Source organism: Solanum tuberosum, unplaced genomic scaffold, assembly GCF_000226075.1.
Source record: "Solanum tuberosum cultivar DM 1-3 516 R44 unplaced genomic scaffold, SolTub_3.0 scf00133, whole genome shotgun sequence".
NCBI classification, from domain to species: Eukaryota; Viridiplantae; Streptophyta; class Magnoliopsida; order Solanales; family Solanaceae; genus Solanum; species Solanum tuberosum.
In genome coordinates, this window is record NW_006239056.1 from 932,444 (window position 1) to 947,269 (window position 14,826).

The 14,826-nt window shown below is 35.6% G+C and overlaps 2 protein-coding genes across 2 annotated transcripts; one reads left to right on the top strand and one right to left on the bottom strand.

Moving 5' to 3' along the window:
- Positions 1-54: 54 nt before the first annotated feature.
- On the top strand, positions 55-3,700 carry LOC102589131 (leucine-rich repeat receptor-like tyrosine-protein kinase PXC3). Its single transcript, XM_006351093.2, has 2 exons — positions 55-2,780; positions 3,116-3,700. The coding sequence occupies exons 1-2, from the start codon at positions 68-70 to the stop codon at positions 3,421-3,423; spliced, it is 3,021 nt and encodes a 1,006-aa protein (XP_006351155.1). The 5' UTR covers positions 55-67; the 3' UTR covers positions 3,424-3,700.
- A 647-nt stretch (positions 3,701-4,347) lies between these two features.
- LOC102589456 (dihydrolipoyllysine-residue acetyltransferase component 5 of pyruvate dehydrogenase complex, chloroplastic) lies at positions 4,348-12,592 on the bottom strand. The gene is made up of 6 exons (XM_006351094.2): positions 11,539-12,592; positions 11,054-11,245; positions 10,863-10,950; positions 5,125-5,195; positions 4,938-5,021; positions 4,348-4,825 (listed from the first exon to the last, which is right to left on the bottom strand). Exons 1-6 carry the CDS (start codon positions 12,391-12,393, stop codon positions 4,721-4,723), a joined length of 1,395 nt encoding a protein of 464 aa, XP_006351156.1. The 5' UTR covers positions 12,394-12,592; the 3' UTR covers positions 4,348-4,720.
- Between the last annotated feature and the right edge of the window lie 2,234 nt (positions 12,593-14,826).

The following is a 14,826-nucleotide window of genomic DNA, read 5'->3' on the forward strand; positions in this document are numbered from 1 at the left end:
CCTACCCCACTTACCCCCACAACCAAGTGCCCAACAAAATTTCCTTTTTTTCTCCATTCTTTTCTCTATGCATATGAAACACAAAACATTTGTTCCTTTGTTCCCTCCCCTTATTTCACCTGAGCTCAGAGAGTATATGCAAATCTTGTACATAGATTTTCTTGAAACCCATTATCATTTTCTTGAAGTTTTCAGCTTTCTGACTGTCAAAGCCAAAAACAAAAAAAAAATGAACTTAAGGTATGCTCCCCATATAGTTATTACTATATTCTTGTCTTTTTCTCTTCAAATTGTGTTTTCTCAATTGCCCCCAAATCAAATTAATGTCATGAGAAGTGTCTATGATCTGTTTCAGAATGATACTGGTGCTTCTTTTGTATGGAATGGAACTGATAAAGCTTCAACCCCATGTTCTTGGAAAGGGGTTTCTTGCAATTCTAATAATTCTTCCCTTACCAAAGTCACCTTTTCATTGTTCTCTATTTCTAGCTCTGAATTCTTGCCTTTTATTTGTCAAATTGATACTTTGGAGTCTCTTGATGTTTCCCAAAACTTTTTGAGCTCTATCCCAAATGAGTTCATCACTGTTTGTGGGGGAATTAGTGGGTTGAAATTGTTGAACTTTAGTGGGAATAAATTGGGGGGTTTTTTGCCTACTTTCACTGGTTTTGGAAAGTTGGAGTCTTTGGACTTTTCTTACAATAACATGAATGGGAAAGTTGACTTGCAGTTGGATGGATTAGACTCACTCAAGAGTTTGAACCTTAGCTTTAACATGTTTAATGGTCCAGTTCCTACCAGTCTTGGAAAATTTATTCTTCTGGAGGAGCTTCATCTTTCTGCAAATTCTTTTGAAGGTGAATTCCCCACTCAAATTGTGAACTTTGGCAACTTAACTTTGATTGACCTATCTCTAAACAGCCTATCTGGTGTAATTCCTGATAGATTAGGTGAACTTTCCAAATTGCAAGTTTTGATTTTGTCAGCCAATAATTTGAGTGGCACAATCCCACAATCCCTTAGGAATATCACAACGCTGACGCGTTTTGCTGCAAATCAGAATAATTTTGTTGGAAATATACCCTTTGGTATAACCACATACCTGAGGAATTTGGACCTCAGTTTTAACAGATTAAATGGTACTATTCCTCAGGACCTCTTATTCCCAATGAATTTGCAGTTTGTTGATCTCACTTCCAATAAGTTAGAGGGACCTGTTCCTTCAAACATGTCGATAAATTTGATCAGGTTGAGATTGGGGCAAAATGCTTTGAATGGGTCATTTCCATCTGCTTCTTTTGAAAGCCTTCAAAGTTTGACCTACTTGGAACTGGACAACAACCAGTTAACTGGACCAATTCCTTCTGAATTGGGAAAGTGCCAAAAGCTGGCCCTTTTGAACTTAGCCCAGAATAAGCTGAGTGGTGTTATTCCTGTTGAGTTGGGTGATATTTCTAATCTTCAGGTACTGAGTCTTCAGTCCAATAATCTAGTTGGAGAAATTCCAAGTAACATTTCACAGTTGAACAGATTGCAGAGGCTCAATTTCAGCTCGAATTCATTGACTGGTTCCATTCCAAGTTCGTTATCAAGTTTGAGAAGTCTCACAAACTTGAATTTGCAGGGGAATAATCTAAGTGGTCGAATTCCGGTTGACATTAGTAACTTAAATGTGCTGTTAGAACTCCAATTTGGAGGGAACCAACTCAGTGGGCCTATTCCTGATATGCCTTTGAGTTTACAGATTTCTTTGAATCTGAGTCACAATCTTTTTCAAGGACCTATACCAAGTAGTTTTTCTAGATTGACTTCATTGGAAGTTTTGGATCTCTCTTACAACAGGTTCTCGGGTCAGATTCCAGACTACCTGACGGGAATGGGAGGCTTGACTAGGTTGGTGCTTTCAAACAATCAACTGTCTGGAGTTGTTCCAAAGTTTGGAAGCTTTGTCAGTGTTGAGACAGATGGAAATGGGGGTCTGATCTATCCTTCCCCAGTTGTGCCACCACAAGCTGCTGCAAAAAAGAGAAAATCAATAGTTGTTGCAGTTGTTGTCCCAATTGCATGTGTAGCAACAATTGCCGTTTTCGTGGTGATTGCTATTTCAATCTCTAGAAGATATTACAGGATCAATGATGAACATTTTCACTCAGGATTAGAAATTTCTCAATCCCCTGTCGTTCAGGGAAAGGTTTTAACTGCAAACAGCATTCACAAGTCAAATATAGACTTCACAAAGGCAATGGTAGCAGTGTCTGATCCCTCAAATGTTGTGTTCAAGACAAGATTTTCAACCTACTATAAAGCTGTTATGCCATCAGGTACAACCTATTTTGTCAAGAAGCTTAATTGGAGTGACAAAATATTTCAGTTGGGAAGCCATGAACTATTTGGGGAAGAGCTAAAAAATATTGGAAAGCTGAATAATTCAAATGTCATGATTCCACTAGGCTATCTTTTGGCTGCTGATAGTGCTTATCTCTTCTACGAATTTGCCCCCATTGGCTCATTATATGATGTTCTTCGTGGTAGCTTGGGCTACTCGTTAGATTGGGCAAGTCGCTACAGCATAGCTATTGGAGTAGCTCAGGGTTTAGCTTTTCTTCATGGATGTGAAAAGGGTCCAATCCTCCTCCTCGACCTTTCCAGCAAGAGCATTCTCTTGAAGTCCCAGAATGAGGCTCAGATAGGAGACATTGAACTCTACAAGGTGATGGATCCTTCGAAGAGCACAGGCAGCTTTTCTGCTGTTGCTGGTTCTGTCGGTTATATTCCTCCAGGTAATGAACTATTACTTGGTTAATGGTTAAAGTTTAAGATCCTTCGACATTGATTTATACTCCTTAAGGGTAATGTGACGTTTTTTGTCCTAACTGTCGTACCATGCTTTAAACTCATCTTTTTGTGTTTAATCTTCATATAGTTATTGTTGTTTTCGAACTTAAACACTTCATTATATCCTCCCACCATGAAACGGTGTTGAACTGTCTTTCGATATCTAAAGTGAAACAGTGTGTCAGTATAGCCTAGAGAGGGAGGAGCGGGTTAAAATGTAACATGAGAAGCCTCAAAGTTGAGCATATATTAAGTGATGCATTTCCTTTTTGTGTTACAGAATATGCATACACAATGAGAGTCACAATGGCTGGAAATGTATATAGCTTTGGGGTTGTCCTGCTGGAATTGTTGACAGGAAGGCCTGCAGTTAGTCAGGGAACCGAGTTAGCCAAGTCAGTGCTGAGCAACTCTGAGAAGCACAGCAAGTGGGATCACATTCTGGATTCTAGCATTTCTAAGACATCGCTCAACATTAGGAGCCAGATGTTAGCAGTCCTCAAATTGGCTCTAGCTTGTGTCAGTGTATCACCAGAAGGCCGGCCAAAGATGAAGAGTGTGCTTCGAGTGCTTCTCCATGCAAGGTAATCGGATGTCAAAGGAAAGTTAAGGAGAAAACAGCCAAGATGGTTTTCTTCTTTTTCTTTTGGGGAGGAGCTGCAAGTGGTGAAGGTGTTGTGAGCTATGCAGAATATGCCAGTTTTGCCAGTTTATACATATTATATTAATGTAAACATATAGATATATGATGATAGTAGTTACATAACTTTGAATATGATGTTAGTTCTCAGTGTAACATAGTCCATTTTTCTTGTTCATGTGTAATATATATATATATTATATATAAAAGGTCTTTGGGAGTGAATCCAATTTGTATAACAAAACTTCTTTAAAACACCCCCTTAGTATATCAAATCCCTTACATTTTCATGTTTAAAGACAAATTAAGTAGGTGTTTGAACATACGATTTGAGATCATAATTTTAAATTTCTAATCCTTCAAAAAGCAGAATTTGGGATTCCACATTATGATTTCAAGTTTTTTTTTAAAATGTATAATTTGATCCCATAAGTTTATCTTTTGAAAAAAAGACCCATTATTTTATATTTTGCAAAAAAAAACTCATGGTGAACGTGAAAAGATTAATCTAACCACATGAAAGGATTATTAAAATTAGTTATTACTATTGTTGACTAATTGATCTTTATGTGCATTAAAAAAACTTGTAATTGTAAACATTTATTTATAAATGAAACATAAAAATGTGTGATTTATCAATGTGGCATCTTAGAATATTTTGAAATCATGCTTATGAATTGTAATGTGCTTATTTGGTAAGATTGTATAAAAATTGAAAAAAAAAATGATTACTTATCACGACACTTCTGGGGTTTTCATGTTTATAAGAAAAAACACAAAAGGAAGGTGCTGACACAGCCCTTGTCTTAGTTGTTTTTCTTGTGGAACATCATATTAAATGGCATATTGAAGCACGAAAAGAAGTAATTTTCTAATGGCAATAGTGAACTGCAGATAGAACTGAAATTGCAGAACACTCTTAAATATAGAATCAATAGAAAGTTTTGCAACATTCTTTGCAACAATATTTGAATGATGAAGCAACAAAGAGCTCATCTTGAGGCCATAATTTATCGCAGCCATGAAAAATGTCCTCATGAGTTTACACTTCAATAAAAAGAAAAGATTAACCATGCGAAAAAATGACCTCTAACCATCCATTTCCATTCATCTTCTGAATTGTGACTAAGATGATGCTTCAGATGTTATAGCATATCGTTTTCTGTCCACTCCATGAAGCTCCTGGCTGAAACTCGAGCAAATTACACTACAAAACATCTAATCTCCCACAATGAGGACAAGAGCCTAAAGAGTAAGGTCTTTAGGATCCTCAATTATCTGTGCTAAGGTTTGCAGGAAAGCCGCCAATTCAGCACCATATATTACTCGATGATCAGCAGTGACATTGACCTGAAATATTTTAACAATTTATAATTTAAGCATTTGATAATTGCATAATCCTAAACGTTTATTTGAGAAAAAGAACTAGCATGCCAAGAGCAAACATAAATCATCATTCTACCTGCATTTGATTTTTCATGCCAATTTGACCATCTTTGGTGCCAACAAGTGTGGGCTGAGATGCTCCTACAGCCATGATTGCACCCTAGACAAGAGTTGAACCAATGTGAGAAACAATACCAGAAGTATTCACATATCAGGCAGGAGGAAATATAGCAAACACATGAGTATCTATGACTGGGACTTACAGTTCCTGGCGGTAAGATGGCATCAAAACGGTCAACGCCAAACATCCCAAGGTTGGATAGAGTAAAAGTGCCTGCAGTACAAATCCCAACAGCCAAAACAATCAAACTCCTAAACAACATATGAACAACAAGAACCTTGGACATGCAAAAGCAGAGAAGTCAGCTGGATGCAAGAAATGAGCTTAAATGAAGAAGTGGGGATTCATATAGCCGACCCCAACTTGTCAGGGACTAAGGTATAGTTGTTGTTGTACTGTAAAAAAAAAATCACTAAACACAACTAACTTAACTAATCTCCTGCCATGGAAACAAGAAATAGACATTCCCTTTCTCATTATTTGATATTTGGTCAATTGGCATCTTTGATCGAGTACATCCAAAGTTCAAACTAATCACTATTTCAGTGCAGAAAAATCATGCCAAATTACAACAAACTGGCCTAATCTCTACTTGCAAGAGGAGATAATGCACATGCTTCCAGCATAAATGCATGAACAGCTGCGTAATCATTTACGGGCTTTAACATCAATACCTCTAAATAGTTAGGCGATTTAGTCTACAAGATTATTGTTGATACGCAGAAAACAATAGGAGACCATCGAAAAAGTGCAAAGGCATCAAAGTAAATATCTACTTCACCAACAACAGAAAATGGACATAAAAAATAAACAAAATGGAAATTAAGCATTCTGAAGGTGAGAACATGCCCTAGAAGAAGGGATATCAATAGTGTAACAGGGGCCAGAAGACAGATAACCCCCTGTGCTGCAGATTCCACCTTCCTTGGCAGTTCAAGTGACCCACAAGGGGTGAATGTAGACTGTAGTACTGGAATGATAACAATTACGGAAAAGGGTCAAAAATGCCTGCCATTTAAATTAATCCTAACAAATTCTGTAGCATCAATTCCGTTTAGGTCTTGACTCTTGAGAATCTTGAAAAATTGCATAATACTTCTTGAGTGCTTCCTTTACATTTTCCCAATAAGGATAATTAGAAGTATAATCCCAACTCCCTTCTTCTTTGGTTATCTCCTCTGGAATGCACTTAGTCATTATCCTCTGATCTTAAAATATTCTTCTTCCATAGCCAAGATTGACCTTGTGGTATGAGAGCCAAACCCCTTAGTTTGGAGGAAGAGGTTGTTTGTAAGATCATGCCGGAAACATCTTCATCTTCCAACCTTGTTCATTCTCGTGTAAATATTGATGTCTTCTACTCTTTCAAAAAAATATTACTTGCATGAAATTGATGTCCTACCAAGAGCAAAAAGTATCATCCATGTCCTCTTATATTCCTTATTCTGCTTTTGCCAAGAAGTAACTATCCCCATGGATCCATATTCGTTCCTTGGTCCAATGCAGGCCCACATGAGTAAGAGATTATGTTGTTGCTTCAGAACTCAATCAACATTCTATTCTTACAACTCCATGAGAACAATTCATCACTTTGCAAATTCTGAATGATTTTTCTAGAAAATGGAAAATTCATGGTTTACTCATATCCAGTTTGGAGTAAAACCTACCCTCCCTAGACCCCACTTGTGGGATTACATTGGGTATGTTGTTGTTGTTAGCTTCCAGAATTGCCTTATCCTATATCATAGGAGAGAAGAAATATGGCCCAATGAAGAGTACTCCAAAGCTCAGAAAATAATTTTCCAACAAAACAAGTGTATCATAGGAGAGAAGAAATATGGCCCAAGCCATTTTATATCACCATAATTTCCAATTAAAATCCAAATCCCATCTTTCAAGACCACCATTTTTTGTTTAGTCGTGTCTTGTCTCCATGTTTGTCCACTATCTTTTGTCTAGTCACATCTTGTTGTTAAATCTCACTATTGCATGCATGCAAAACATTATTTATGGGCCCCTTACCATAAAAGCCAATTATCCCATGTCTTGCCATAAAAACTCCATCATCCCAAGCCATGAAAATCACTGTTGATGGGTTCAATTCCAAAAAAAACAATACCCCGTCTCTTTATACAACATTCCATTATCTCGTGCCATGCAGATCATTATTCCAGGGTCCTTTTGCCATAACATCCAATTATCACTTGTCTTGTTTGACGTGCTTAATAACTCTATCCTATGATTTGTTCTCTAGTTCATGAACAATCCCTATCATTTCCTATGTCTTGCCCATTACCTATTAAGTCTCTACAATGTCAGAGATTCCTCACTATTACTTTTCAAGCATTAAGTTTTTATGTCTTTTATGTGTATAAGACTACTATTCATGTTATTTGAATTCCACTTGTACTATATATATTCAATAAGTGAAGTACTAATTTTCCATCTCTTGTATAAAGAGCCTTTGTAGTAGTTGGAAAACATCTTATAACCTTTGCAAAAATTATGGTATAATAAAATGTCTTCATCTAGCTAAATTCTCCCTTGATTTTTCCTTTAATATATGGGTGATTGATCCTTAAATGACTGTAGGGTGTTAAATGCTTTTAGTAGTTGTTTCTACTATAGTGCATAAACTGAATTAATGCTAGGCTTTCGCTGCCATAATGAAATCTCTACTATAATGTTTATCATTCTATGATTCCCGTTATTACAAGGCCTTGCGGAAACACTGGATTAACATTTCAATTCAGAATGTAACAGTGTATGGTGGTTCAAAGATCCATTCACAGGTCACTATCCATAGGACATTAAATGTTCTTGTCAAGAATGTCTTGAAGATCCAATTGAAGAATATGATGAGCATTCGGAATAGAGAGAAAAGAAAAGAAAATCCAACAAGGTCATGTAGTATGCTTCATCATCCTACCCTACTCATTTTTAAGGTTAAACTTGAAAAATTTAAGTTTGACTTTGATGAAACTTGAAAGGTTTATCCTCATTCAATCGTTTCACCTCCTTTCCCTTTCAATTGCTTGCAACATTCTCAATCTCAGAAAATGTCCAGAAAGTTGGATAAATAAAAAACATTTTTGTTTTAAGGAAACTATTTAAGATAGCTATGCTATTTTATATTTTGAGAATAGTAACTGTGAGATTGCTATACATATCTCACTAATATAGATATGGTCCTAATTAGAAGTGACTTGCTTAGCTTGAGCATTAAACAAAAAATACAGGAACATAAGCATCCTAACCTATCAAGTTGCCAGTTAGTAATATCTTGCAAAGTAGAATGCTCAACTCTCTGCCCAACCCCAACTAAAACCCAGGAAAAATAAAAACAGAAAGGACAGATTTTCGCTGGAAGTAGGAGTTGATACCTTATAAAAGAAGCAAACCAACTATTCCAATGAATAAAAAGTACTCCCAACATTCTGAACTTGTGTCCTCGTTTGTGATATCCCAAGAATGACATACATTGTTCTTTTAGTAACATTGTTATACCACTTTCCAAAGTTTTAAGATCTCTTTCCAGACATCTACAACCTAATCATGTTTCAACAAAGCACTATAGCAGATCTTTGGTCACCACAAGGATGGAATTTCATTTTCAGAAGAAACCTTAATGATTGGGAAATAGTGAGAGTTGCTGAATTTTTAAACACTGTGAACACTTTCACTGGACTACAGCCAGGTGAGGATAAATTGTGGTGGACAGGAGATGACAAGGGAGTGTTCAAAGTCAACAAATCCTACAAGTTGATGGATCAGACAGATCAACAGTGCTCAAGTTGGCCTTGGAAGCAAATATGGAAGAGCAGAATCCCTCACAAAGTCTCCTGTTTTGTCTGGTCAATGGCTAAGGAAGCAGTCCTTACACAGGACAATGTTATGAAGAGGGGGAGAACCTTGTGTTCCAGGTGCTTCCTATGTGGTGAAACATCTGAGACTGTTAAGCATCTATTTTTACATTGCAAGTACACCCATCATCTGTGGAGAATATTCCTAAGCCTCAAAGGCATCTCCTGGACAATGCCCAGGAAGGTGGCTGAGGCATTACTATGCTGGGAGGAAGCAGGTGTACATGCTAAGGACAGAGGTAGATGGAGAATTATCCCGCGGGCTATCTGGTGGGCTGTTTGGAAAGAAAGGAATTCAAGATGTTCTGAGAGCATAGAGAACAATGTGCAAGAAAGTTAAACTAAACTGCATTTACTTTTAGCTTTTTGTGTAATCAGTTATACTCTAATGACATTGTCTCTACTATTGATGTGTTAGACTCAATTTAGACGTAGACAAGTGAAATCAGGAGTACACTTGTATATAAGGTTACAGTACATGGGTCGTATTGTGATATAATACAAAGTTACCAAGTTCAAAAAAAATTAGAACTTCGATAATGGTCTTTTCTGTCATACTAAATAACCGATTGGATTTACTGTTTACTTTTCCTAATCTGTATACATAAATTATACATATATAATACATATACTACTCATCCGCCAGCTATTTCTAGTTTAAACGGGTGAACAGGCGGCTGTGTTAATTCTTCAATTTTCTTTGATTACTCATTATCCCAATTTTGGTAGTCCACAACAAGATTATTACGAGAAAAGTAAAAAACATGAGTTGTTTAGTATTTGTTGGGGAAAATGTGGTGGCTTTGTCTTTTGCAATTGTGCTCTAATCTACTTGATTGCGGTCTGCTAGATTAATCCTTTGTATCCATTCTGCTCTCCCTTTCATTCCAATTAATTTTATTAAAAAAAAAATATATCAGCAATTGAGGTGTATACAAACAGTGAGCAGGGATCACATGAAACTCTTTGTGGGATATAAACGTTTAAAAGTTCTGATTTAACAAATGACAATATATCACAACTAAAAGTAACAAACAAAGCATTTTGAGAGGGAGAGAGGGTACTACACAATTTTATAGGTAAAGTAATTTCATTAATAATTTTATCAGACTAACATCTTAAATTTTGAATCCAATCAAACAGAATCACATAAAATCAAGATGGAGTAAATTTTCTTTTTATCTTCATCAGTCTCTCCAACAAGTTCCCATAACAACATTCACACATGCATCAGCACTAAGTAAAGAATAAATCTCTAACAACATGAGAACACCATGATGCTAAACCATAAAGAAGGGGAATAACTTATTTGTGGCTGTGAAGTTATGCCCCCATGAAAATGAAGTGGAACAAAAACTCACTTTACTAGCAGTCTGGACTTGACCCACTAAAAAAACAATTTGTAGTATTTTAAGCCGTCATAAGTGCCAAATTCTTGTTTTCTGAAGTTGGACCATGAAACTTCAAGAAACAAGCCTAGCAACACCAACTACTGATTTAAAAAAAAAAAAAAGTAACCAACTATTTGTTCTATGTTGTAGCCTCAGTTCATAAGGTGGCTAAACCACCCGTAATGCATGAAACTGGATTAGTAGGACTACCTCAATTTTCTCATTTGGAGTTTTGGAGGCAACTTGGCTCAAACATCAAACTATAATACCAGCTTTTTGATAATAAGTTACAAGTTCTCAAATTCAAGGCGAGGAGCATGCACATATGGAAGAGGAGCTTTGAAGAAACATTAAATGCTATCTCCAAATATATATCTCTTAGTAGCAGAGCAATTCCTATCTCTTAATCAGTTCTAGGCATGTATCAGTCTACTGAGTGCGTGTGAGCCTTAGTCATATGGACTTTATGTAAGCTAATATCCAAGTTAAAGAATCTAGTTCGAGAAAACCACCCTATATAAAGACAGGCAGTTGCAGTGCAACAATATGATCGGCTGGTGATAGGTATATACATGAACACCTCTGTCAAATCAAAGACTGATCACTCATCAAACGTAATAGCATACCTGTGGTGTATTCATGGGGTTGAAGTTGCTTAGCCCGGGCCTTATCAACCAACTCCTTCCATTTCCTTGACAATGAGTATAAATCAACCTGGAAGGAATATTTAATCAAATCAATCACCTCACGATAACCAGATGAAGGTAGACCGTCTATATGTGAAATCAGAATATTAAAAAATGATTTTCAAACTAACCTTGTCAGCATCCTGAAGTACAGGAGTAATCAAGCCACCATCTATGGCCACTGCAACAGCAATGTTAATACTACTGTTATATGTGAAACTCTTCCCATCTCTACAACTAGAGTTCACAACAGGATGTTTCACCAATGCAAGTGCTGTGGCTTTTGCCAACAATGCTGTCATTGTCACTCCTTTCGACTTGACCTACAAATTCACAAATACATTTAGGAACTGAATTGATGAAACTGCTTATCTTAAAATTTACAAAAGCATAGAAGATCCACTTCTGTTTGCCTATTCTCAGAGAATCTCATCCAAATGAAGAAAATCTAGATATTGCAGTAAATACATTTCTCTACTGATTTTCAGATATACCACTTCAGCTAGAATTTTCAGCTTATCTAAACTATGACATAGCATAAACTTCCCTGTTTATCCCAAAAAATCCAATCTTTTTACAACTAATCAAGGAAATAATACAAAGCAAAAAACCATACCTTCTTGTAGAGAGCATCAAGGGCATTAGTAGTAATAGTATACCCCACTCTAAAAGTTGGAACTGCCAAACTCTCCACCATATTTCGACTCACTGCATTCTGCATTGTCGTAAATGGCACAGTCGTCCCCAATTCTACTGCTGGAGCCGCTGGTGCACCACCACTTGGCTTCGCCGCTGCAGCAACACCAATAGGAGCAGAACCAGCTGCTGCTTCAACATCCTTTGCCACAATCCTCCCATTAGGCCCACTCCCAACCACTCCCCTCAAATCCAACCCCAATTCCTTAGCCAATTTCTTAGCATACGGTGAAGCCACCACTCTCTTCCCCCCTTCCGACGCCGGGTGAATAGATGACGCCATTTTCACCGGCCCAGCATCGGATGATGACGTAACCGTAACCGCAGCTGCTACCGTAGAAACCTCTTCGGTTACAGCTGCAGCAGCAGCCGGAGTAGAAGTAGAAGTGGGTGTCGGAGTTTTCGATTTGGCAAGTGAAATTTCATCTTCAGATTCAGCAAGAAGAGCAATTGGAGAACCAACAGGTGCAGAACTACCTTCAGGTACAATAATACTAGCAAGATACCCATCATAAAAAGATTCAACATCCATATCAGCTTTATCCGATTCAACAACAACAACTGATTCACCTTTAGCTAGTTTATCACCTTCAGTTTTCATCCAACTGATAATCTTGCCTTCAGTCATAGTAGAACTAAGTGCTGGCATAAAAATCTCACGGATCTTCGATTCTACAACATGGGTTTTCCGTAAATGGGTCGTCGGAAACACAGAACGGCGGCGGAGGGTGGTGGGTGTGGTGGGGATGAAGGTGGATTGAAGAAGATGAGACATTTTTGCGAACAAATCAAGAAAAATTGAATGATTTTAGAAATGGAGAAAAGAAAAGCGTAGGTTTGTGTGTTTTTTATGGAAATGGATTTCTCGAATGCATCGAAAGAGAAAGAGGGCGGAGAATTCAACTACATTACCGGTGTATTTTGGTGATCAATTTTTGGTTGTTTTGACACTATGGAAGTGGGAACTATAAATTTGGTACCCAAACTAGTTTTTTTTATCCTAACATAACAAAACTTTTGTTTTTCATTCAAGAGTTTGGAATCGCATTAAGGTTGTTCAAAATCGAATTGAAATTGATATGTCTGAATTGAAAAAAAAATATTGGTTATATGGATAATGGGTTATTGGATTTAACGGCTTACGTAACGGTTTCGACTTCTTTTATTATCGGATTATCGATTTTTAACAGTTTGAATTTTATACCATTTAGTATATAAAGTCCTTGATTTTTAGAATTTAGTTTAATATTTTTATTTCTGACTGTCTCAAACTCTCGATTATTCTACAATGTGAGTGTGTTTGCTTTTGAGCAAGATGCAATTTGTTTACTCATGTGCATGGTTCATTTGGTTTATCATCTTGTTTCTAAGTGATTTTCAATAATAAAAAAAACACAATTGAATCAAATCTTAATGGTTAAATTGATAATTGAACTGATAACGATCAATAACATATAAATAATAAATGTTTAGCATGTTTACAAACTAGTAATTGATAAGTTAAATCAATAAAATTTAAAATCAAACCGAACCGATCGATACGCAACCCTATAATGAATAGAAAATGTCATTTTTTGTGTTTTATTGTGAAACTGTAACAATGTGAGATTAACATTTTAGTTGATTAGTTCATTAATTGTTTAGTTTTTTACTCATATTTCTTGTAGAGTTGTACTCGAGATATTTGTAGAGAATAGTAGAGATGTTAGATTAAAATCATACCGTCAAAGAAAGAATCACCTATAAATACATAATAAGAAACATATATACAAAAAGTGACGAGTTTTATGTTTACTAAACATAGCATGAGTTTTTACAAAACATATTAGAAATTTCGCAACAAACTTGAAAAAAAAAATCGCTCAATATTTCATGAATGAAATCAATATGAAATATGTACATCATGCTTAAGTCTTAAAAGTTCGCTCACACTTTTCGTGTATGAAACTGTATAGAATAGATATGAAATATGTATATCTCGCACAAAGCTTAAAATTTTAGTCATCATTCGTGTATAAGAACTTATTAAATCAGTATGAAATATGTGTATTGATATATATATTTTGTACAAAGTTCATGAGTTTTGGACTACAAATACGATAACATTGTATACAACTTTCATAATACAAAATTCACAGAATTACAACAACATACAAAATTTAAATTACAATTATCATATAACTTTAATACAATTTGAAATCTCACATTGAAATTTGGAGGGAAAAAAATCACACTTCGAATCTCACTTAGTATTTTAAATTTTGTTCACAATTTCATATATAAAAATTATATAAAATATGTATATAATTGTTTAAAGTTTGTATTAGATTTCTGAAAATTTAATATAACTATAATATCATATACAATATTAATACAAGGAAAAAAGGACAAATATACCCTGAATTATCGTAAATGGTATGTCAACACCTTCCGTTATACTTTAAGGTTGTATATATCCTTACCGTCAATATTTTGAGTTGTGTTTACCCTTGAGACTAACAGTTCATGGACACGTGGCTTCATCTCAACGACTAACCCGATTTTTTATTTATTTTTTACCCAAAATTAAAAACCCACCTCGTTTCTACTTTAAACCCACCTGAAACCCTTTTTGAAATAGTTCGAACATAATTGAACAAAGCTACGAAATCAAATTCAAAATCTTTCCAACAATAACAAATTCATGTGGTTTGATTCATGAAATTCCGTCTAGTGAAGATGATGGAGCATCATCAGAGCTACTCCCTCACCAAAATTCAACTCATTCTCCCTTACAATTTGAGAAAGAAAATGATGGAGAAGCTTTGAGAATTTTCGGTGAAATAGCTTGATGCACCATTGCAAGCAGAGGCGTATCCAGGATTTCGGCTAGATGGGTGCACGATTACGAAAAAATGTATCTTAAATATAAATTTGATCGATTTGACTTTTAGTTTGTAATATGAACCATTAAAGTTTAAAAATTATAGGTCAAAAATATATAATACTACTAGTTTTAAATTTTAATATACACATTTGATTTAATTATATAAAATATTTACAATGCTAAATTTTTTAGGAATTCTCAATGTAACACACTTGAAAATTTTGAAAGAATAAAGGAAAAAAACAAAAGAAAAATTAGTTGAAACGACAAAAGTGTAATTGATAACCACTTGGAAAATGTTACTCAAAGAGACAAGATAGATATAAGATTTAAATTTCTATC